Source organism: Haematobia irritans, chromosome 1, assembly GCF_050003625.1.
Source record: "Haematobia irritans isolate KBUSLIRL chromosome 1, ASM5000362v1, whole genome shotgun sequence".
Lineage (NCBI taxonomy): Eukaryota > Metazoa > Arthropoda > Insecta > Diptera > Muscidae > Haematobia > Haematobia irritans.
This window is the reverse complement of record NC_134397.1, coordinates 53,609,389-53,636,567: the sequence shown is the minus strand read 5'-3', so window position 1 is coordinate 53,636,567 and position 27,179 is coordinate 53,609,389. Positions and strand designations below refer to the sequence as shown.

The following is a 27,179-nucleotide window of genomic DNA, read 5'->3' as shown; positions in this document are numbered from 1 at the left end:
CAATTTCATATAAAAACTGTGCTTTATAAAAAGTGTCAAATAAAAAAATTTAAATTAAATTTTTTCATGTTTATAAAAAAAAAAAAATTCCAAACGTCTCAACGCAATTTAGCCACATAACTTGTTTAAATAATTCAACACAATCCAATGAACATTTGAAGAAACTTGGAGAGATTTTCTCAACATTTCCTTTTACTTCAACTTCATTCCACATCACTAAGCATATCTGAAATATTATAAAATGCAAAGAATGCATGAATGAATATTATAGAAGAAATTTCCTTTTTCGTTCACACACACACAGACACACACGCATACACATAAACTTCCTTTCCATCTTAGGGCAATAGCAATGTTGGTAATTTTACATCTAAGCGGTTACTTTGTATATTTCTCATCGTCATCCTTATCTCGTAGTGCTTACCTAACGATAAATTACCCACATTTTGCATAGAGAATATTATACACTTGAACACCTACCACCCTAACTCTCTGTCTCTCTCTCTCTCTCTCGCACTCTGCCTCTCATATCATCATGTGTGAATGTTTATACACCTCTCACATTACTTATCTCTCACTGCACTGTAATGCTTAACTATTCAATCTAACTACAATTATTCGTATATTTTCTAACCGTTAAGCAGCTCAATTGATGAGAAATCTGAATCTTATCCTCTTCATGTACATGTGTGGGAAATACACACATATATAGATACTCTCATATGTGGCTTTTGTGTGTGGAAATATGAGTTAGAGTGAGGAAATGTGAAGTTTTGAGATTTGTTAACATGAGAATGCAAATAAAAATCCAGTCGAGTGCAACTTCTAAGGAAACGATAACATCTTAGAATAGAGTAGAGTAGAGTCTTGGAAGATAGTTGAATTACTTGAATTGCTTGAATATTCTCAACAAAAAATTTGATTTTATCTTTAAATTGTTAGAGAATTATGGAGAAGACTAAAACTGTAATAAATATTGATTTCAAATGGCTAAAACAAGGATATAATTCTAGGTTTTCCTATTGTGTATATTTATATTTTTATTGTCAATTGGTTACGTCGAAGGAAGTCTAAAGAGGGCCGGGGCCTTCTACATAAAAAAGTCTTTTATGGGAATAATGAAACACTTCTTTCGAAAATTCAACTAAATTGTATATTTAATTGCTTTATTTTCCTAGATTGTTTCTAGAGCGTAGTTTCCAAATTCTTTTGGAAAGAATTTTATCGAAATCTGGCAACAATAATACAAACACAAGGGACAACTACATCTATATAGAGTACGATAAGTCAATGTCTACATTTAAATTTAGTCTTTTTTTCATATTTATGATCTTATTAAATGGTAAAAAGCGACGGCACGGACTACCAATTTTACCAAAACACTACTAAAAAAAAAATATTTTATCAAAATGTCATTTCTTTTCAAGAAAAATGTTCTCAAAATTTTATTTATAAAGGGTGATACGGTCAAAATTTGGTCAATATAAACTTGACGTATTTCTTTCAATTTTGAATTTAAAAAACCTGAACACCCCTCATTTTGAAGGTGTGTGTGTAGAATGTTGCTCCTATTTTGATTTTGGAATTCACTCTTCAGTTGTCAAAATGCCGTCCAAGCAGGAAGAGCAGCGTATCAAAATTTTGCTCGCGCATCGCGAAAATCCGAGCTACTCGCACGCAAAGCTGGCAAAATCGCTAAAAGTTGCCAAATCAACCGTTACAAATGCAATTAAAGTGTTTGGGGAACGTTTGTCGACAGCCAGGAAGTCTGGATCGGGGGGAAATCGAAAACCGGAAGCCGCTGAGACGACAAAGAGAGTTGCCGGTAGTTTCAAGCGAAACCCTAACCTCTCTCTCCGAGATGCCGCAAATAAGCTGGGTGTATCGTCTACAACCGTGCATCGAGCTAAAAACCGAGCCGGACTATCGACTTACAAGAAGGTAGTGACTCCAAATCGCGATGATAAACAAAATACGACGGCCAAAGCGCGATCCCGGAGGCTGTACACGACGATGCTGACGAAATTTGACTGCGTGGTAATGGAGGACGAAACCTACGTCAAAGCCGACTACAAGCAGCTTCCGGGACAGGAGTTTTATACGGCAAAAGAAAGGGGAAAGATAGCAGATATTTTCAAGCACATGAAACTGTCAAAGTTCGCAAAGAAATATCTGGTTTGGCAAGCCATCTGTACCTGTGGCTTGAAAAGCAGCATTTTCATAGCTTCCGGGACTGTCAACCAAGAAATTTATGTGAAAGAGTGTTTGAATAAACGTCTGCTGCCTTTCCTGAAGAAACATGGTTGTTCCGTACTGTTTTGGCCGGATTTGGCATCTTGCCATTACGGTAAAAAGGCCATGGAGTGGTACGCAGCCAACAACGTGCAGGTGGTTCCCAAGGACAAGAACCCTCCCAACACGCCAGAGCTCCGCCCAATTGAGAAATACTGGGCTATTGTCAAGCGGAACCTAAAGAAGACCAAAAAAACTGCTAAGGACGAGCAGCAATTCAAGGCAAACTGGCATTCTGCGGCGAAGAAGGTGGACAAGGTGGCTGTACAAAATCTGATGGCAGGTGTCAAGCGTGAGGCCCGGCAATTCGGATTTGGAAAAGCGAAAGCCTAACTGAATATTTTTCCTGAATTTTATACTAATTGAACTTGAAAAAAAATTTAATTTGATTTTTTAAATAAACGATTTCACCGATTTACACGCGTTTTCCCTTGACCAAATTTTGACCCTTTATAGAACATTTTGTCAAAATTTTATTTTTTTTAGAAAATTTTCGCAAAATGTTATTTCTATAGAAAATTTTGTCAAAATTTTATTTCTATAGAAAATTTTGTCAAAATTTTATTACTATACAAAATTATATCAAAATTTTATTTCTGTAGAAAATTTTGTCAAAATTTTATTTCTATAGAACATGTTATCAAAAAATTTAGTTGTATAGAAAATTTTGTCAAAGTCTTATTTTTATAACAAATTTTATTTCTATAGATTTTTTTTCAAAATTTTATTTCTATAGAAAATTTTCTCAAAAATTCTATTTCTGTAAAAAATTTTCTCAAAATTTTATTTCTATAGAAAATTTTGTCAAAATTTTATTTCTATAGAAAATTGTGTCAAAATTTTATTTCTATAGAAAATTTTGTCAAAATTTTATTTCTATCGAAAATTTTGTCAACATTTTATTACTATAGAAAATTTTGTCAAAATTTTATTACTATAAAAATGTAGTCCAAGTTTTATTTCTATAGAAAATTTTGTTAAAGTTTTATTTCTATAGCAAATTTTGTCAAAATTTTATTTCTATAGAAAATTTTGTCAACATTTTTATACCCACCACCATAGAATGGTGACGGGGGTATAATAAGTTTGTCATTCCGTTTGTAACACATCGAAATATCGATTTCCGACTATATAAAGTATATATATTCTTGATCAGGGAGAAATTCTAAGACGATATAACGATGTCCGTCTGTCTGTCTGTCTGTCTGGCTGTCTGTCTGTCTGTTGTAATCACGCTACAGTCTTCAATAATGAAGCAATCGTGCTGAAATTTTGCACAAACTCGTCTTTTGTCTGCAGGCAGGTCAAGTTCGAAGATGGGCTATATCGGTCCAGGTTTTGATATAGTCCCCATAGAAACCGATCTCCCGATTTTACTTCTTGGGCATATAGAAACCGCAGTTTTTATTCAATTTACCTGAAATTGGAAATCTAGAGGTATTGTAGGACCACAAATACGTGTGCCAAAAACTGTGGGTATCGGTCCATGTTATTGTATAGCCCCCATATAGACCGATCTCCCGATTTTACTTCTTGGGCTTATAGAAACCGCAGTTTTTATCCAATTTACCTGAAGTTGGAAGTCGAGAGGTACTTTAGAACCCTAAAGAGGTGTGCCAAAAATTGTGAGCATCGGTCCATGTTTTGGTATGGTCCCCATATAAACCGACCTCCCGATTTGGGGTCTTGGGCTTATAGAAACCGTAGTTTTTATCCAATTTGCCTGAAATTGAAAATCTAGAGTACTTGAGGACCATCAAAAGGTGTGCCGAAAATGATCCGTATCGTTCCATGTTTTGGTATAGCCCCCATATAGACCGATCTCCCGATTTTACATCTTGGGTTTATAGAATCCGTAGTTTATATACAATTTACCTGAAATTGGAAATTTATTGGTATTTTAGGACCATAAATAGGTGTGCCGAAAACGGTGAGTATCGGGCCATATTTTAGTATAGCCCCCATAAGAACGATCTCCCGATTTAACTCCTTGGGTTTCTAGAAAACGTAGTTTTTATCCGATTTGCCTGAAATTTTAAATATTCTTGTATTTTAGGCTTACAAAAACGTGTATCGGATTAAGTTTTTATCGGTCCATTTGGTAATGCCTCCATATAGACGACTTCACTTCTTGAGGGTATAGAAGGCGCACTGATCATGAAAATTGCTTGAAACTCAATGTAGAATTTCCAGATTTTACTTCTCGGGTGAAAATCTACAGATTTAAGATTTCAAATCACGACGTTATTTTACAATTTTCTTGCACACTTACAAGAGATGTTAATGATTCCTCTAAAACTCAAACAAAAATGGTTCTTATAAATCCAGAATCTGATATAGTCCTCATAGGTGAAATCTTTAAATTTATCTTCGGGAAGTGTCCTCAAGTCCTGATGCCCTCCTGAAATTTCAAAGGAAACTCTAATATTTGGTTCATGGTGGTGGGTATTTAAGATTCGGCCCGGCCGAACTTACTGCTGTATATACTTGTTTTTCTATAGAAAATTGTATCAAAATTTTATTTCTATAGAAAATTCAGTAAAAATTTTATTTCTATAAAAAACTATTAAACAGAAAAATTATTTGTCAACATTTTATTTCTATAGAAAATTTTCTCAAAATGTTATCTCTACAGAAAATTTTTTCAAAATGTTATTTCTAGAGAAAATTTTGTCAAAATTTTATTTCTATAGAAAATTTTGTCAAAATTTTATTTCTATAGAAAATTTTGTCAAAATTTCATTTCTATAGAAAATTTTGTCAAAATTTTATTGCTATAGAAAATTTTGTCAAAATTTTATTTCTATAGAAAATTTTGTCAAAATTTTATTTCCATAGAAAATTTTGTCAAAATTTTATTTCTATTGAAAATTTTGTCAAAATTTTATTTCTATAAAAAATGTTGTCAAAATATTATTTCTATAGAAAATTTTGTCAAAATTTTATTTCTATAGAAAAATTTGTCAAAATTTTATTTCTATAGAAAATTTTGTCAACATTTTATTGCTATAGAAAATTTTGTCAAAATTTTATTTCTATAGAAAATTTTGTCAAAATTTTATTTCCATAGAAAATTTTGTCAAAATTTTATTTCTATTGAAAATTTTGTCAAAATTTTATTTCTATAGAAAATGTTGTCAAAATTTTATTTCTATAGAAAATTTTGTCAAAATTTTATTTCTGTAGAAAATTTTGTCAAAATTTTATTTCTATAGAAAATTTTGTCAAAATTTTATTTCTATAGAAAATTTGGTCAAACTTTTATTTCTATAGAAAATTTTGTCAAAATTTTATTTCTATAGAAAATTTTGTCAAAATTTTATTTCTATAGAAAATTTTGTCAACATTTTATATCTATAGAAATTTTTGTCAAATTTTAATTTTAAAGAAAATTTTGTCAAAATTTTATTTCTATAGAAAATTTTGTCAAAATTTTATTGCTATAGAAAATTTTGTCAAAATTTTATTTCTATAGAAAATTTTGTCAAAATTTTATTTCCATAGAAAATTTTGTCAAAATTTTATTTCTATTGAAAATTTTGTCAAAATTTTATTTCTAAAAAATTTTATTTCTATAGAAAATTTTGTCAAAATTTTATTTCTATAGAAAATTTTCTCAAAATGTTATCTCTATAGAAAATTTTTTCAAAATTTTATTTCTAGAGAAAATTTTGTCAAAATTTTATTTCTATAGAAAATTTTGTCAACATTTTATATCTATAGAAATTTTTGTCAAATTTTAATTTTAAAGAAAATTTTGTCAAAATTTTATTTCTATAGAAAATTTTGTCAACATTTTATTTTTATAGAAAGTTTTGTCCAAGTTTTATTTCTAAAGAAAATTTTTCCAGTTTTATTTCTTTAGAACAATTTGTCCAAATTTTGTTATTATAAAAACCTTTATCATAATTTTATTTCTATTTTTGTCAAAATTTTATTTCTATAGAAAATTTTGTAAAATTTTATTTCTCTAGCAAATGTTTTCGAAATTTTATTTGTGAAAATTTGTGAAGTACTCCTTTATTGGAGAGTAATATTTTGCAAACTTACCAAAATATTACAAATTCTACCAATCTACCAAACAGTAAAAAATCTACCACTTTTAGTGCAATTCTACCATCTGTGGCAACCGTGACAAACAAATTTGGTAAAATTATAATTCTAAACTAATTCTTCTTCTAATTCTAGTAAACAGGAGAATATCCTTCGGAATTCTAGTAAACAGGAGAATATCCTTCGGAACGGGCAGCGGAATTTATCGCAGTGATTTGAGAATACCCCGTATTCCGTCTAACACGCTCGACAGTGATTCCAGTATTTTGCAGGTGGAGATTTCTGTGATCACAAAAGCTGCTGAGTTGCTGTTGATCAGAAGCGATATCAACTTCCTCATCGACAGTCAAGCAGCTTTAAAAACCTTATGCAGCACTGACATAAGGTATAAGGTAGCGAGCCGCTGTCGTAGAGAACTCAAGATTATCACTCGCCTTTAAAATAAAATGTAGGAAAATATCTCCAACAAATTTAGTAAAAAAAAAAAATTCTTTCATGTAATGATATCTTGTTTTAAGACAATACGACCCATTAAGAACGTATTTTAAGACCGTGAAATCTTAGGCCTCACGTCAATATTTAACTCAGTGTATATTTGGGAAGCATATTGAAAAAACCTCAAGCATGCTGATAGGCAGCTTCATTAGAATTAAATCCATATGATTTGTCCTACATTGATCCATATTCAATTATTTTCCCCCAAAAATTGATTTATTTTGTTTTAGCTTTTTTTTCTACTTACCAAGACGACTATAAATCTAGCTCGAACACCGATACCTATCAGACGCGCATCTCATCTATTGCCGCCTGAGGCACTTGCTGCTGTAAATGTGCCGTTCCAGCTGTTGTTGCTGACGACGATGATGATGATGCTGTTGTTGTCATTCCAATGCTATCAACATTCGAATTTGGATGCGTATGCGAATGACCATGGTGATGAGAATGGCCTTTGGAGGATGGAGCACTGCTAACACCACTACTACTGCTACCATTTGATGGTGTTTGATCGATTAGATTGGAACCACCGCCACCGCCACCACCACTACTGCTGCTGCCTCCAGCACCAGATGTTGAGCCACAAGTGCTATTTGTCGATGAAGCAGTGCGTGTCGGTGGCCTAGGGGCTCGTATATGATGTGACATGGGACCAAGGCCTGAATTTATATTGCCATTGGGATGATTTTTGTTTGCCTGTTGTTGTGTTTGATATTGATGTGGCGGCGGTGAGTCTGCAAAGAAATGAAAAAGGAAAAAACAAAAATTTTTATTATGTTGAAATATTTAAGACATCATGAACAATTATTAAATTTTAATACTATTTCTATAGACATTTTTGTAAAATTTTTATTTCTATAGAAAATTTTGTCGAAATTTGTCAAAATTGTATTTATATAGAAAATATTGTAAAAATTTTATTTCTATAGAAAATTTTGTCAAAATTTTATTTCTATGGAAAATTTTGTCAAAATTTTATTTCTATAGAAAATTTTGTCAAAATTTTATTTCTATAGAAAATTTGGTGACATTTTCATTTCTATAGAAAATTTTGTGAAATTTTTTTTCTATTGAAAATTTTGTGAAAATTTTGTTTCTATAAAAAATTTTGTGAAAATTTTATTTCTATGGAAATTCTTGTCAAAATATTATTTCTATAAAAAATTTTGTCAAAATTTTATTTATATAGAAAATTTTTTAAAAATTTATTTCTGTAGAAAATTTTGTCAAAATTATATTTCTATACGAAATTTTGTAAAAATCTTATTTCTATAGAAAATTTTGTCAAAATTTTATTTCTATAGAAAATTTTGTCATAATTTTATTACTATAGAAAATTTTGTAATTTTGTGAAAATTTTATTTATTTATATGTTGCATTATTTTATTTATATGTTGAAATATTTAAGACATCATGAACAATTATTAAATTATAATACTATTTCTATAGAAATTTTTGTAAAAATTTTATTTCTATAGAAAATTTTGTCGAAATTTGTCAAAATTGTATTTATATAGAAAATATTGTAAAAATTTTATTTCTAGAGAAAATTTTGTCAAAATTTTATTTCTATAGAAAAATCTGTCAAAATTTTATTTCTAAAGAAAATTTTGTCAAAATTTTATTTCTATAGAAAATTTTGTCAAAATTTATTTCTATAGAAAATTTTGTCAAAATTTTATTTCTATAGATAATTTTGTGAAATTTTCATTTCTATAGAAAAATTTGTGGAAATTTTATTTCTATAGAAGACTTTGTCAACATTTTTTTCAATAGAAAATTTTGTGAAAATTTTATTTCTATAGAAAATTTTGTCGAAATTTGTCAAAATTTTATTCATATAGAAAATTTTGTAAAAACTTATTTCTCTAGAAAATTTTGTCAAAATTTTATTTTTGTGAAAATTTTATTTCTATAGAACATTTTGTCAAAATTTTATTTCTGTAGAATAATTTTCAAAATTTTATTTTTATAGAATATCTATAGAAAATTTTGTCAAAATTTTATTTCTATAATAAATAATGTGAAAATTTTATTTCTGTAGAAAATTTCGTCCAAATTTTATTTCTATAGAAAATTTTGTGAAATTTTCATTTCTATAGAAAATTTTGTGAACATTTTATTTCAATAGAAAATTTTGTCAAAATTTTATTTCTATAGAAAATTTTGCCAAAATTTTATTTCTATAGAAAAATTTGTGAAATTTTCATTTCTATAGAAAATTTCGCGAAAATTTTATTTCTATAGAAAATTTTGTGAAAATTTTATTTCTATAGAAAATTTTGTCAAAATTTTATTACTGTAGAATAATTTTCAAAATTTTATTTTTATAGAATATCTATAGAAAATTTTGTCAAAATTTTATTTCTATAATAAATATTGTGAAAATTTTATTTCTGTAGAAAATTTCGTCCAAATTTTATTTATATAGAAAATTTTGTCAAAATTTTATTTCTATAGAAAATTTTGTGAAATTTTCATTTCTATAGAAAATTTTGTGAACATTTTATTTCTATGGAAAATTTTGTCAAAATTTTATTTCTATAGAAAATTTTGCCAAAATTTTATTTCTATAGAAAATTTTGTGAAATTTTCATTTCTATAGAAAATTTTGTGAAAATTTTATTTCTATAGAAAATTTTGTGAAAATTTTATTTCTATAGAAAATTTTATTTCTATAGAAAACTTTGTCAATTTTTTTTTCTATAGAAAATTTTGTCAACTTTTTATTTCTATAGAAAATTTTGTCAAAATTTTATTTCTGTAGAAAATTTTGTCAAAATTATATTTCTATAGAAAATTTTGTCAACATTTTATTTCTATAGAAAATTTTGTCAAAATTTTATTTCTGTAGAAAATTTTGTCAAAATTATATTTCTATAGGAAATTTTGTGAAAATTTTATTTCTATAGAAAATTTTGTCAAAATTTTATTTCTGTAGAAAATTTTGTCAAAATTATATTTCTATAGAAAATTTTGTCAACATTTTATTTCTATAGAAAATTTTGTCAAAATTTTATTTCCATAGAAAATTTTGTTAACATTTTATTTCTATAGAAAATGTTGTCAAAATTTTATTTTTGTAGAATATTTTGCAAAATTTTATTTTTATAGAAAATGTTGTCCAAATTTTATTTCTATAGATAATTTTGTCAAAATTTTATTTCTATAGAAAATTTTGCGAAAATTTTATTTCTATAATAAATATTTTGAAAATTTTATTTCTGTAGAAAATTTTGTTCAAATTTGTGAGGAGGTATATTTTGCAAGATCTACCCAAACGCCAAGATTTATACCAAACTGTAAACAAATCTACCATTTTTGCTTAAATTCCAATAACTGATTCTACCGCGTTTATCGGTAGTTTGATGGCCATGATTCATGCCAAAGGTAACCAATTCGAAGAAATCTAAACTGATTCTAAAATTGTATGTTATTTCCGATATATTTTGTTTTTGAACAATAAATTTAAAAAAATATAGCAAATTACATTGTTGCATTACATATCAGTCACTTTTTTAGCTGTATATGTATGCCCAATTTGTTCAAGTATGATCGTAAAACCCACATTTTGCTTCCCATTCGTAACGGAATTTTATTCTAGTTGATTGAAAACCAACGCAGTAAATATTTATTTTACATAAGTGTGCCGAATTTGATCCAAATCGTTTGAATTTAGGTATAGATGTCATATATTTGTATACCGAAAAAAGTGAACTGTTTTATGAGATGGATGAAAAACTTCGTGAGAAAATTTAACTAAATTGCATTCATTTTTTTTAATTAAAACTCAAGAAAAAATCGTTGGTGCCAAATCATTATCATATTAAGCACGCTGTTAATGCAGGAATACATTTTATTTCTATAGAAAATTTTGTCAAAATTTTATTACTGTAGAATAATTTTCAAAATTTTATTTTTATAGAATATCTATAGAAAATTTTGTCAAAATTTTATTTCTATAATAAATATTGTGAAAATTTTATTTCTGTAGAAAATTTCGTCCAAATTTTATTTATATAGAAAATTTTGTCAAAATTTTATTTCTATAGAAAATTTTGTGAAATTTTCATTTCTATAGAAAATTTTGTGAACATTTTATTTCTATGGAAAATTTTGTCAAAATTTTATTTCTATAGAAAATTTTGCCAAAATTTTATTTCTATAGAAAATTTTGTGAAATTTTCATTTCTATAGAAAATTTTGTGAAAATTTTATTTCTATAGAAAATTTTGTGAAAATTTTATTTCTATAGAAAATTTTATTTCTATAGAAAACTTTGTCAATTTTTTTTCTATAGAAAAATTTGTCAACATTTTATTTCTATAGAAAATTTTGTCAAAATTTTATTTCTGTAGAAAATTTTGTCAAAATTATATTTCTATAGAAAATTTTGTCAGCATTTTATTTCTATAGAAAATTTTGTCAAAATTTTATTTCTGTAGAAAATTTTGTCAAAATTATATTTCTATAGGAAATTTTGTGAAAATTTTATTTCTATAGAAAATTTTGTCAAGATTTTATTTCTATAGAAAATTTTGTCAAAATTTTATTTCTATAGAAAATTTTGTCAAAATTTTATTTCTATAGAAACTTTTGTCAAAATTTTATTTCCATAGAAAATTTTGTTAACATTTTATTTCTATAGAAAATGTTGTCAAAATTTTATTTTTGTAGAATATTTTGCAAAATTTTATTTTTATAGAAAATGTTGTCCAAATTTTATTTCTATAGATAATTTTGTCAAAATTTTATTTCTATAGAAAATTGTGCGAAAATTTTATTTCTATAATAAATATTTTGAAAATTTTATTTCTGTAGAAAATTTTGTTCAAATTTGTGAGGAGGTATATTTTGCAAGATCTACCCAAACGCCAAGATTTATACCAAACTGTAAACAAATCTACCATTTTTGCTTAAATTCCAATAACTGATTCTACCGCGTTTATCGGTAGTTTGATGGCCATGATTCATGCCAAAGGTAACCAATTCGAAGAAATCTAAACTGATTCTAAAATTGTATGTTATTTCCGATATATTTTGTTTTTGAACAATAAATTTAAAAAAATATAGCAAATTACATTGTTGCATTACATATCAGTCACTTTTTTAGCTGTATATGTATGCCCAATTTGTTCAAGTATGATCGTAAAACCCACATTTTGCTTCCCATTCGTAACGGAATTTTATTCTAGTTGATTGAAAACCAACGCAGTAAATATTTATTTTACATAAGTGTGCCGAATTTGATCCAAATCGTTTGAATTTAGGTATAGATGTCATATATTTGTATACCGAAAAAAGTGAACTGTTTTATGAGATGGATGAAAAACTTCGTGAGAAAATTTAACTAAATTGCATTCATTTTTTTTTAATTAAAACTCAAGAAAAAATCGTTGGTGCCAAATCATTATCATATTAAGCACGCTGTTAATGCAGGAATAAGCCTAATATAAATCGTTAGCTTTGGCTGCCTTAGTTGGCATTGACTCGAAATCTAAAACAATAATAAACTTCTTGTGCAGGCAACTGATAGTGGGCGGAGGAAACGTCTCCGTGTGGATTGTCAGGAGCTCATTATTCCCATTTGAAGGCGGTAACAAGGGTGTCAGAAAATATTTTAGTTTCATCTGGCCATCACTTGGAAAAAGTTGGTGAGTACACTAACACACGCCGTAGTTTCATTCTTACTTACTTACAGAGAAAATTTTCTTAAAAATGTTAAAAATTAACTAAAACAAAATAACTTTTTTGCCTCCGACTCCGGAGTCGAGGTTGATGAAAAATTTGGCTCGACCCAGGGCTGTTCAAAGTTTTCTTTTCTGCCAGTTGCCATGATAGCATTTTTTTAAATGCGTATTCTGTACAGACAAAGTGAAGGCAAATCACTTTTTTCAGAAAGAAAACATGCTTAGTTAAAATTCCATTGTAGTATAGATAGAATATTCTATTCATACTAGAATGTAGAGAGTAATGCCATGCGTATACGTGTTATGAATTACAGTGACCATCAATCATATGCTCCATAGTTCCCCAGGTTTACGTAAGCGATTGTGAGGGTATTCGCAATACCGCCCCCTTAAATTGACTAAAATTTCCCCGTAAACGGATAACTCTTTTATTTATTTGAATCCACAAAAACAATTACATATGCCAATATATTCGCATGCATATAAATATTTTCGAGTACACGAACTTACTACGCTTAATGAAGATGCCACTACTGACGGTAACAACGTAATCAACGTACCAACAACAACAACACAACACAAAAATCAATCTAAAGCATAAAATTTTACGGCAGCAGTAAGCTACCCTAACGCAGTAAAATGCCACACAGATATTACTAAAGTGTATAAGTGTGTGAGTCCTCATATTGCCACAGTATTATATTGGCAATCTAATGGTCACACATACTCAAAGCATATTCACCATCGCACATCCATACCCACTGTTTATATTCTCCACTTAGGTAAACACGCACGCTTACCTAGAACATTGCTGAACGTGTTACTTAAATTTTGTAGATGAATTTTATAGATGGGTGCAGGGTGATGAGGTAAATTTTGATGGTCTGGTGACTGGGTTATTTAAGTTTCTATTTCAATTGCCCTTAGAGCGTTGAGCGTTTGTGCGGTAAGAGAGAAAAAACTGTATGGTTATTTTGTACAAATTGGCTGTGGAGGCACACATACACAAAAACACACATTTTTGCCAACAAGGAGAACACATTGCCAACTACTATACCAGAGATATTGAAGCTAACAATCAAGAAAGACTTATAAAGTAGATATACACACACTCACTACTCATTCGAGTAAGTGAGAGATATAAACACGCACACAAGCGCTCTCTTACTTTCGTTGATAGTTCTATTCTCTGAGTATGCGGAAGCATACAAGAGAAATGAATAGTGGTAATATCCATTGGAATGGGTGTGAGTATATAAATGCGAGTGCCTCTATAGGTGCGTGTGTGTGTGAGGTTCGTATGTTTGTAGCTTAGTTTATAACAATTCAAAGTCACAGCTTAACATTGTTTATGCACATGACCTGCATAACGCTATATACGGTAAAATGCTGCGGGCATTTGTTGTGATGTTACTACTCCTGCTGCTTTACTGCATATATATGTATGTAGTAGTGTATTTCATAGTGCAATTTAATGGTGGACCTGGCAATGATGTCGTCGTGCATTCAATGTTGAGACCAAGTCCTCTGTGCATAGAGTGAACACACATGAAACCCTCTATTAACCTCTAAACACGGGTTTTATATCTTTCCTTTTGCTACGTTGCATAGCTGTCCATCAATGCTATGTTGTGTGGTAAGTTGATTGCTTGATTTAGGTTAGTGTTGTAAAGTAATATCAAGTTCGGGTATTGTCAAGAATTGGCTAATCAAATTTAGTTTTTTTTTGTATGTAAGTGGATGTATATGTTATATGTATGTAACACATATAAATTGTAATTGAAGAGAAGGAATACAATGTAAAGAGGGTCAGAGAGAGATAGAGGAAGTAAGTTAAATGGTGGTTAAATTCAGCTAAATATTGTGATAGTTTCTTCCTATTCGTTTGTAATTGACATTGCTTCAATAACGTAGTTGATAATATAATTCACCGACCTATATTAAACAAGTAAGGAAGGTCTAAAGTCGGGCGGGGCCGACTATATTGTACCCTGCACCACTTTGTAGATCTAAATTTTCGATACCATATCACATCCGTCAAATGTGTTGGAGGCTATATATAAAGGTTTGTCCCAAATACATACATTTAAATATAACTCGATCTGGACAGAATTTGATAGACTTCTACAAAATCTATAGACTCAACATTTAAGTTGGCTAATGCACTAGGGTGGAACACAATTTTAGTAAAAAACAAGTAAGGAAAGTCTAAATTCGGGCGGGGCCGACTATATTATACCCTGCACCACTTTTTAGATCTAAATTTTCGATACCATATCACATCCGTCAAATGTGTTGGAGGCTATATATAAAGGTTTGTCCCAAATACATACATTTACGTATCACTCGATCTGGACAGAATTTGATAGACTTCTACAAAATTTATAGACTCAAAATTTAAGTCTGCTAATGCACTAGGATGGAACACAATGTTAGTAAAAAAAAATATGGGAAACATTTAAATCTGAAGCAATTTTAAGGAAACTTCGCAAAAATTTATTTATGATTTATCACTCAATATATATGTACTAGAAGTTTAGGAAAATTAGAGTCATTTTTACAACTTTTCGACTAAGCAGTGGCGATTTTACAAGGAAAATGTTGGTATTTTGACCATTTTTGTCGAAATCAGAAAAACATATATATATGGGAGCTATATCTAAATCTGAACCGATTTCAACCAAATTTGGCACGCATAGCTACAATGCTAATTCTACTCCCTCTGCAAAATTTCAACTAAATCGGAGCAAAAAATTGGCCTCTGTGGTCATATGAGTGTAAATCGGGGGAAAGCTAATATGGGAGATATATCCAAATCTGAACCGATTTCAACCAAATTTGGCACGCATAGTTACAATGCTAATTCTACTACCTGTGCAAAATTTCAACTAAATCGGAGTTAAAAATTGGCCTCTGTGGTCATATGAGTGTAAATCGGGCGAAAGCTATATATGGGAGATATATCCAAATCTGAACCGATTTCAATAAAATTTGGTACACTTGACTACACTACTAATTGTACTCCTAGTGCAAAATTTCAACCAAATTCGGCCAAAAGTGTGGCTTCTGGGGCCATATAAGTCCATATCGAGCGAAAGATATATATGGGAGCTATATCTAAATCTGAACCGATTTCAATCAAATTTTGCACACTTAACTATACGACTAAGTGTTATGTTTGTACAAAATTTCGAGCAAATCAGTATAAAACTCTGGCTGCTGGGTCCATATTAGTCCATATCGGGCGAAAGATATATATGGGAGCTATATCTAAATCTGAACCGATTTCTTCCAAAATCAATAGGGTTCTATTCTGACCAAAATTAGTAACATGTGCCAAATTTGAAGGCGATTGGACTTAAATTGCGACCTAGACTTTGATCACAAAAATGTGTTCACAGACAGACGGACGGACAGACGGACATGGTTATATCGACTCAGGGACCCACCCTGAGCATTATTGCCAAAGACACCATGTGTCTATCTCGTCTCCTTCTGGGCGTTACAAACATATTCACTAACTTATAATACCCTGTTCCACAGTGTGGCGCAGGGTATAAAAAATAATTGATCTAATTTATATTGATTCATATAACTGAAAATCATTTTTATATATTTCCACATATTTTTTATACCCACCACCTTCTCTCTTATCATTGAGTGCTGCCCGATTTCCATGTTAAGCTCAATGACAAGGGACCTCCTTTTTATAACCGAGTCCGAAAGGCGTTCCACATTGCAGTGAAACCACTTAGAGCAGCTTTGAAACCCTGAGAAATATCATCAGCATTACTGAGGTGGGATAATCCACCGCTGAAAAACTTTTTGGTGTTCGGTCGAAGCAGGAATCGAACCCACGACCTTGTGTGTGCAAGGCGGGCATGCTAACCATTGCACCACGGTGTTTTTGGCATAGCTTCCATTAGACCGATCTCCCGATTTAACTCCTAGGGTTTCTCGAAATATTAGTTTTTATCCGATTTGTCACAAATTGAAAATATACTGTCATTTTAGACCCATAAAAAAGTGTATATGATTTGGTTTTTATCGGTCCATTTGGTAAGACCTCCATATAGAAGGTGCACTGCACTGATCATGAAAATTGCTTGAAACTGAATTTAAAATTTCCGGATTTTACTTTTCGTAATCATTTAAATAGTTGGGGTAAAAATCTACAGATTTTAGATTTTAAATCAAGGCGTTATTTCATCATTTTCTTGCACGCTTACAAGAGATGTTTATGATTCCTCTAAAACTCAAATAAAAAAATTCTTCTTATCCAATTTTACCAATCTAGTCTTCATAGGTAAAATCTTTACATTAATCTGTGGGAAGCGTACTGGTTGAACTGATCTGCTTGTGAAAATATCTGTCATCAAACCCCACTGAAATTTTCAAAGGCAACTAGTATATTTGATTCATGGTGGTGGGTATTTAAGATTCGGCCCGGCCGAACTTACTGCTGTATATACTTGTTTATTAATGTCCCAGCAAACAATTTCTTCTTAATTCTTTAATTTTAAAGAACATCTCCCATCAATACCACAAATAAATAGCAAATGTTCAAACTTTGAATATTTAAGGGCTTTTTTTAATTTACAAATTTTTGTCAAAAATACAATATCTCCAAAAAAAAAATATATAAACTGAAGTTTTTTTTCCAATTTTTATTTAGTCAAAATTTCATTTCAAGGCTTGAAGATTTAAGGGCGTTTTTTAAATTTTCAAATTTTTGTCAAAAATACAATATTTCCAAAAAAGAATAAACTGAAGTTTTTTTTCCAATTTTTATATAGTCAAAATTTCATTTCTATAGGAAAATTGTTTAAAATTCCATTTTTGTAGATTTTTTTTCTCGAAATTTCATATCAATAATATTTTTTTCTAAATATCATTTCTATAAGAAATATTTCCAAAATTTAATTTCTATAAGATTTTTTTCTAAATTTCATTTCTATTAGAAATATTTCCACAATTTTTGTCAATATCAAGAGTAAATTATGTAAAAATTAATTTTAAATAGGAATTTTTGTCAAAATGTTATTCCAAGAGGAAATTATTAAAAAATTTCATTTACTTGGGATATTTTTTTATAATGCCATTCCTGTAGGAATTTTTATTAAAATATTATTCCTATGCGGTGCTTAAAAATATGGCTTGTGCCTTATGACAAGCCCATGTAAAATTCATTGCTTCTGAGCCAATTTTGCACCACCTCCGGATCCAAAGCGAACATTTCCAGTGCTTTTTTGGCTTCGCTTATTTTTGCTGGGCTGCTTTGTTTTTCTACGGGAATGTTTGAAATCGTGTCAGCCACCCTGTAGAATCAGCCGTTGAATTTTTTTACATGCGATGGCAAAGACTTTAGTGAAATTATGCTTTTTGTTTTAATTTCATGTTTATTGAATTTTTTCATAAAATTCAAAATTTACTCTTTAATTACCCAAACCATATTGAGGGTCGATTTTCCCCATTTCATTATACTGTGCGTAATTAAAGGGTGCAATATGAGAGAATGAGGGGGAGGGGGGGGGGGGTGAAAATAAAACTTAACATTTGTTTCGCAATTTTCAATGTTTCCGTTCGTTACACACTGGCTGTCATGTCACTTTCCTGTCGTTTGTGTCAATGTTACGCACCAACATCATCATCATCATCGCCAGCAGCAACAACAAGAACAACAACAGCAAACAACCAGTGGGAAGAGAAGGCATGGTGATGAGATGATATTACGGCGATGAAGAATACACAGGGAGAGTGACAAAGCAATCTAGCCTAGCTCATGGCATATGCATATGCATCAAGAATAAATGATGTTTCATGCACATCATTCTCCACAATTCAGATAGACAGACATTTTACAACAACAACAACAATACTCAAATCATCATCATGGTATTGCTACCAGTCGAAACAGTTAAAGCAACAACGAAATATTGAATGCAACGTTTATTCATCAAAAGAGAACAACAAAAGGTCGCCATGTAGAATTCAGCCATATGCTCAATATTCATACATACTCACACACACTCACACATGTATATACACTCATTTATCCACAACCATATGCAATCATGCATAAAAAGTTACACGTATTCGTATTACTCTTCTCTCGTCTCTCTACTCTCTCCATCGTTTTTCACTCACTTCGTCTCTCTATCAATGGGCCCTTATGTATGTTGCAGCTCATGCATGTCTAGTGCAATGTCAGTGCAACTGATATCGCAACTGTTTCCGCTTCCGTTGCACTTTGTAATGGCTTCGAGTCTAATTTTCTGTGTAAATTCAAATTTGATTAGTTGTCGTTATGTCAAGAGTCATACACACAGTCAAACATACATGCTCGAACACTCACGCATACAAGATACCATATAAAATGTTGGCATTCATCGTAATTAGGGCGGAGTACCATTGTGGTCGTGGTAAATTTTCATTTTGTTTTGATGGTTTTTTAGTTAGCAGGAGGATGATGTGACTATGCCTGCAGATAGGTATCGGTGGTGGTCAGGGTGATAGAATTAGAGGGTATTAGCAAAAACATGCCTTGTTTTTGTTCACAGGACCTTGAATCGGTCAAATGATTACAAATTGCCAGGGACAACAAAGCAAAGATGTTCATAGCTTGAGGCCATACACAATTGGATATGTCTGTATGTGTGTGTGTGTGTGCGTTTCTCTGTATGTGTTTAGAGGAAATTGTCATCTCAATACAATGGATGTAGATTTAATGAGAATATTTGTTTTTCTTTTTAATTTTTTTTCTGTCACTAAGAATACTAGGATTCTATTATATGACAATATTTCTATGAAAATTTGAAAATATTTTTTTCTTAATTCCTTTGAGAAAAAGCTTTTGAAATAATTAAGGTCACAGGCTTGTTGTTTCATACATACAAATCGGTAAAGTATATAGTCGGGTTGGGTCGCCTCGCTTTACTCACGGCACAAACTCAGTTACCCTTTAGAGTTGTTTCCCCTTTGGCAAAAATCCAGGGGTGTAATTAAGGTATCTGGTGGAGCACCGTGGAAGCCAATTACAAACCAAACACACAAACCATATAGTCCAAACCAAATGGTTCAGAGAAATCTGTGCTTAATGAGAACACAAAGTTTTTCAGTTCACAGGTATGATTTTATTAACACCATTTATATTTTTATAAATAATACCGATTTCAAGTTTAGATTTTTCTATACAATTCAAAAAGGTATTTAATTCAAAATGTCTTCCACACAATTCAGAAGGTTAGTTCAACAATACTTAATCAAATTCATACAATAACAACAATATATAAAAAATAAACGAGTAATAATAGCCTTATAACTAATAGAAAAAATCCCAAGCCCAAATGAAGTGGCCATATCTCAAGGATACGTAGACACGCACTATTCATGAAGTTTGAGTACAGGAACTTTCACAGATGGCGGTAATTTTTCGGGACATTGGCTTACAAATGTTAACATCCCGGCCCCCTTGCAGTAACCTGCAATAAAAAATAATAGTAATTTTCAAAAGAGTATACCTGATCCCATTGTCCATCAAGCGAATCTCTAATTTAAAAAATTTTCTCCAATTTACTTTAGTTAACTTTATCCATCCAGTATAAATAATTGAAAAGATTTTAAGGTCCACGAAATGCTCCAAGTTATTTACTTAAGGTGAGCACCCTCCGGATATAATATACCCAAAAATGGTAAACTGAGCAAGTGGCTTTCCAAATGTTCCACCAGCAACGCCGTTTCGGATAATTTTAGAATATACATCACCCCCTAACGAAAGGTGTATGTAACCCGAAGAATAGAAGGTAGGATCAGCTAGTTGCAATCCAGGGTACTCATCAACTATATTCATGTCAACAGACTGTCTCGGTGTCAGTACGGCAAACTTTTTACGTACTTCTGCATAAATTTCGACGGAGCTGCCTATTCCATAACATCCATGCAAACGCAAAGCACATTTATAGGAGTTTCCAACGCGAATAATTTTTTGACCTATGCGATGCACTAACGACTCCTCTATTATAGATACCTCTGACCCTGGATCAATAAGAACCCTTTCATTGACGCAACGATTGCCACTCACAATTTTTACCATCGCCGTCGGTCGGATCATTATGGTTTCTTGAATGGTGTAGGTCGTGGGCGGACCCCATCTACGTTCTTGAAATCCACCTTTTTCCACATTTCTGGATTTGTATGGAACTACTTGTTGCGATGCATGTTTATTTCGTCTACTTCTGTCTGGAGAACGAGTACGTTTTCTCGAATTGAGAGCTGAACCTTTGGCTATTTTGTTACCTTCTGTGGACGAACTTGGTCCAGCTACAGAAGACAAATTGGACGAACGAGGTCCACTAGTTGAGGGGCTTATGGACGAACGAGGTCCAGATCCGGTTTTAGGTTGGGACGAACGAGGTCCTAACCTCTTTACGACGCTTTTTACTACCCTTGCAGACGAACTAGGTCCGGGTTTATGTAGCAATGTATGATGCATATCACCACATTTTTTGCAACGTCCCTCACTTTTACATGTACGCCATGTATGGTCATGAGCCAAACAACCAGCACAATGTCTATATATCGACACTATTCTCATTCTCTCCGAATAACTCATAGCCAGAAATTTACTGCAAAAGCGAAGTGGATGGTCCTTTAAACATATTCGGCAAACAATTTTCTGTTTACCTTGGCGATTTTCTGGAAGATATCTCTTTGCTTTTACCATGATTCTAAAATAATAAACAAAACAAAAAAAAAAAAAAAAAAAAAAAATACGAAATATTATAAGATATTAGTCCGTCGGAAGCAAAACAAGTTTAACGATAGGTCTAACTAGAAGACCTCGTGCTGTTTGGATCTCGGCTACTCTGACCTTTTCGTCTACGCCAGGAAAAACCTTGGTAATACGACCTAATCTCCACTCGTTTGGAGCTAAATTGTCGTCACGCACAACAACCATATCATTTACCTTCAAATTTAGCTTTTCTGTCTTCCATTTACTTCTCTTAAACATTTCTTTTAAGTATTCTTCTTTCCATCGTATGCATATATTCTGGTTGAGCGCTTTCACTCTCTGCCAACGATTGATTATGGAAATTGGAGCTTCATTAATTTGAGGTTCCGGTGGGGCTAAAAGGGGTCCTCCAACCAGGAAATGTCCAGGAGTTAAAGCATCAATACAAGACACATCCTCAGACAATGGGCAAAGGGGCCTAGAGTTTAAACAGGCTTCAATGCGAGCCAAAAGGGTTGAAAACTCTTCGTATGTGTACTTTAGATTTGAGGCAATCCTTCTAAAATGATGTTTAAATGACTTTACGCCAGCTTCCCACAAGCCTCCCATGTGGGGTGCCCCTGCGGGATTAAAATGCCAATGTATTCCATTATTCACATATGTTTCCATAACCTCTGAACTTATATTTCGAATAAAATTTCGAAAATCTGACTTTAATACCCGTGAAGCTCCGACGAAATTTGTTCCATTATCAGAATACATGTCCTTCGGGCTTCCACGTCGGGAAACGAATCTTGCAAAAGCAGCCAGAAAGGTGGGTGTAGACAAGTCACTAACAGCTTCCAAATGTATTGCCCTTGTGGCGAAGCAAACAAAAATCGAAACATAACCTTTAGTGATCAAACAAGCCCTGCCCGTATAATTCTTGATGTCATAAGGTCCAGCAAAATCGACACCCACTCGAGTGAATGGTCGTTCAAGTATAGTTCTATCAACTGGCAATGCAGACATAATCTGTTCGCGTGATCTCTTAGCATGAATAGTACATGTCTTGCAACGACCTATAACCGATTTTATTAACGTCCTCGACCTCGGAATCCAGAACTCCGCTCTGAGAACCCTCAGCATCAACTGAATGCCTCCATGCAAAGTAACTTGGTGTATAAAGCATACTAAGAGATGCGACAGCTTACAATTGTAAGGTAAAATAATAGGATGTCTTTCACTAAAAGACAAGAAGACGGCGTTGGCAAGCCGACCCCCAACACGAATTAATCCATCCTCGTCGACAAATGGGTGCAAATTTAATAAGCTGCTACTCGAATTGATAGGCTGACCATTGGTAAGATTTAAATACTCTTCAGGAAAGTATACCTTTTGCGTGATAATAATGAGTTTCCGTTTAACAACCTGCAATTCATTAAACGAAATCTTTGCATCAGCGGCCGAATCGAACTTTCTCCTAAGTAATGAAATAAATCTGTAGACATATGCCATGACCCTTAATGCCTTTGAATAAGAGGAAAACCGGACTAACACATCTTCAAAGTTCTTGATGTATGTAAAGAATATCTTAATGCTTCTTCGTTCCTCTTCGGTAGAAAATTCTCGTTGAGACTCAATTTCCCAGTCGTTGCCTCCGTCGGACAACCAAGATGGACCATGCCACCATAACGAGTTATCTATCAAATCCTTAGGTTGTACGCCTCTACTAATGATATCCGCTGGATTATGTTCCGACCTGACGTGTCTCCAACAATCTACACCAACTAAATCAACAATTTTCGACACTCTGTTCGAAATAAATGTCGTCCACGAACAAGGGGGCTTCTGAAGCCAAGCGAGCACTATCATCGAATCACTCCAACAATAGAACTTGGTATGATTACTGTTCAAACTCAATTCGGTCCGTAATGTACCAATCAACTCCGCCAATAACAGTGCCCCACACAGTTCTAGTCTTGGCAAAGAGACAGTTTTAAGAGGTGCTACCCTTGATTTTGCAAACAGCAAGTGAGTTCGAACGATACCATTATTAGATCTTATCCTTACATATACACAAGCTCCATATGCTCTCTCAGAGGCATCCGAAAATCCATGTATTTCCACATGAGTGCTTGGGTCAAACCCTATCCACCGTTCTACTTTAATATGGTTTAAAGCTTCATAATCATTTATGAACTGCAACCAGCGTTGTTTACTATGAGCAGTCAAATACTCGTCCCAGCCAGTTTTATCAGCCCATATTTGCTGCATCAATATTTTCGCCACGATAATGACTGGCCCCAACCACCCGGCTGGATCAAACAATGAAGCTATTATGGACAAAACTTCCCTTTTCGTGTAATCGTCCTTCAGATGAATGGGTCTCATCGAAAAGTAAAATGTATCGCTTTTAGCATTCCAACGGACACCCAAAGTTTTTGTCTTGCTTTCATCGTCAATTTCTAAAAAGTGCTCACTAAGAAGATGTTCTTGTGGTAAATCCTTTAGAATTCTGTCGTCATTGGCGGTCCACTTTCTCATAGTAAATCCAGCGGAGGATAATGCAGCAATTAGTTGATTCCTTGCCTCTATTGCCACTTCTAATTCATGTGCCCCTGCAAGTGCATCGTCTACATACATCATATGTCGTAAAATTTTTGAAGCGAATGGTAATTCACATTCCACATCAGAAGCTAGTTGCAACAAACTTCTAATTGCCAAAAAAGGTGCACAATTAACACCGAAAGTAACAGTCTTTAACTCAAAATCCTGAATATCCATATTGGGATCCCTTCGAAAAACAATCCTCTGAAAACGGGTAAATTCGTCATGCAATAGGATCTGCCGATACATCTTTTCAATATCCCCATTAAAAACGTATCGATAGAATCGCCAGCGAATAATCAACAACATTAAATCATTTTGTAAAACGGGACCAGGATACAAAGTGTCATTCAAACTAAGTCCACTTGAGGTCGGATAGGATGCATTAAAAACCACCCTTAACTTTGTTGACGTTCTTTCTGGCTTTACCACCGCATGGTGGGGTAAATAATACCCCGTACTCTTTTCTGGAAGCGGGCCCACCCGAATCATATGACCTAAGGATTCATATTCAGCGAGGACAGTATCATACTTCGCTTTCAATTCCATATTCCGTACCAAAGAAGCTTCGTTTCGTAGAAATTGTCGAAAAGCCTTCGTTTTCGATAGCCCCAATCCCTTTCCCTCCAAATGCTGCGGTTTGAAAGGAAGACTAACCACAAATCTACCGTCAAGGGATCTGGTCGTTGTTCGCTTGAACAACTCTTCGCAATATTCCTCCTCTGCCGTAACCGCAGACACTTTTGGAAGCTCCTCCAATTTCCAAAATTTTTCCAATTGCAGATTCATACAAATCTCATTACAAAAAGATACAACAGTAGTAAAACTGCTACATTCACTATCCAAAGGTCCTGACAAAACCCAACCAAATATCGTGTTCTGAGCAACAAGTGAACCCAAAACGTTCCGTTGAACCCCATCCAACAGTATGTCAGGATAAAAATCTGCCCCAATCAAGATATCTATCTGATTGCTTTTAGAAAAATTAGGATCGGCCAATTGTAGATCTCCCAGAGAAAAGCTGTTCGGAATAGAAATAGATGAACTAGGAAGTTTCCCAGTCAGCTTGGGAAGTACCAAGCCACACATCTGAATTCCTGAATGATCTAGATATGTGGAAGCTAATTCAAATGTACATTGTTTCTGGGTTAATCCCGCCAGCGCATTGTTCAATCCTGAAATTCTTGCGCTTATCGTCGTAGTTGGCAAGCCAAGGCGTCTCTGAAGTTTCTCAGATATAAAAGATGCCTGAGAACCCGGGTCGAGTAACGCCCTTGCAATATACATAATTCCATTAACCTTAATGTTCACCAGAGCAGTTCCTAGTAATACCTGCCGTTGAGATCTAGCAAAACAATTCTGTACCTCCTGATCAACTGTAGAAACTTCAGAAATCAAAATAGGGTCGTTTGGTTCAGTCTCTTTTACATCCGTACTTAAAGCTACACGAGCTTCGCGATGTAACAATGTATTATGTCTCGATTGACACTTGGCGCAGCTCAATTTACTGGAACATTGATATACCCTATGGTTGTTACTAAAACAGTTCAAACAGAGGTTATTCTTCTTGACAATACCAAATCGTTCCTCTGGAGACATCTTCAAGAATTTATTACAATATTTAAGATAATGTTCCTGAGAACATATAAAACAAACGACTTTATTGGTACCCGCCTGATACGTCTTAACTCTTCTATGTGTGACCGTGGAATTATCTAGTTTTCCCACCTGTTCATGAACACCACTATGTGTCAAGTCAAAAACTGTCTCCAACGACTGAAAACGAGCGGTCAAAAAGTTATCGAGATCCGCCCATCTCGAGACTTCGGTCTTTTCCCTCACAGTCTGCTCCCACAAAGACAATGTAGTGACCGGAAGTCGTGAGGAGCACAAGAACACAAAGATAGGATCCCAACTATCAATATCAATTCCATATAAATTAAGCGAAGTCATGCAATTGTTAATATCCCTTTGCAACTTCTTTATATCATGAGCGGTTTCCGATCTAACTGGGGTCAGGTTGAAAAGTATTTTCAATTGGGTATTTACAAGAATTCGCTTATTCTCATACCTATCCTTCAGATTGTTCCACGCCATTTCAAACCCCTCGTGAGTCAGTGGTGACTTCTTAACAATTTCCAAGGCTTCACCCTGAGTATTCTGACGTAAATAAAACAATCTCTCAACTGCAGTTATGGATCTACAATCGATATAAACTGCCGTAAACATATCTCTAAATGACGGCCAAGAAAGATAGTCACCTTTAAAAATCTCGGTGGTGCAAGGAGGTAATCGCAAGCGATGGTCATTTGTTCTAATATCCTCCACCTGATGAGGCGTTTGATTCACCGAATGGGCCGTCGATGTGAGAACGGAGCTATTCAAAAACGTCTGAGAAAGCTCCCCCATAGCCGCCGCGCATGTGATGTACGCCTCCCTACACTGTTTGAAAAGATCCGACGCCTCTTTCTCCTGTTCCTCCGAGAAATCAGAATCTATACTAAATTTCTCATAAGAAGTTTTTACCTTATTCCAAAGACTCTTAAACTCCTCCTTACGAAGCTCCACAGTGAACATCGTATGAGAGGCATTTGACATTGCGTTATACTCATTCTCAAAATCCAAGAACAAAGCGGCAAATCTCTTAAATTTCCGTAAAAGAACAGGACCCTCCATAATGCAAATCTGTCCGCCTCCAGAAGTATAACTTCCGCAAGTCCAATTAACTTTCCAACTAAAGCTGCCTCAACCACAAAATTTACCGCAACAATCAAGATTAACAAATAAATAATAATAATAATAGCCTGATTAAAATTAATCAATCTTCTCGGCACGGCCACTTCACCTGTCAAGTGGTGCAGTTAAAAAAATTCAAATAATACCTGCCCCAAGACTGAATTAAACTTATATACACAAAAAATCTCCTTTCTGATTCAATCACGAAACCAATCGATCCAACTACTTTTTAATTGAAATATCTCCAATTACGAAAATGATAGTATCAATCATAGCTCCAATTGGGCACAGGAAAAAAATCTTGATTAAAAAATTGATTGATTCCAAATTTCAAGTAATTTCTTAATTGATTCAATCAAAAATATAATCGATGTTGATTGCAAAACCAAATTAAATTCTTAATTAAAAAAGGTAACTATCTTCAACTACCCTATGAATTGGCTTTGAGTCCTTATTTGGATCAACAATTGCGTGTTTGAAATATATCGTAAATTACAAATTCAAAAATAAAAAATTTTCATCACCCTTTCTTCTTTCCTTTTCCTTCAACTGACTCAGTCTTCCGAATTTGATTAAAAAGCTAATTTTATCAG

General features: G+C 32.7%; 1 protein-coding gene across 1 annotated transcript in view; it reads right to left on the bottom strand.

Moving 5' to 3' along the window:
* Positions 1-7,125: 7,125 nt before the first annotated feature.
* The window catches only part of Nlg4 (Neuroligin 4), a 458,188-nt gene continuing 438,134 nt past the window's right edge, over positions 7,126-27,179 (bottom strand). Inside the window, exon 12 of the mRNA XM_075294829.1 lies at positions 7,126-7,574. Coding sequence (XP_075150944.1) covers positions 7,126-7,574 — 449 coding nt within the window. The remainder of the gene's footprint in view (positions 7,575-27,179) is intronic.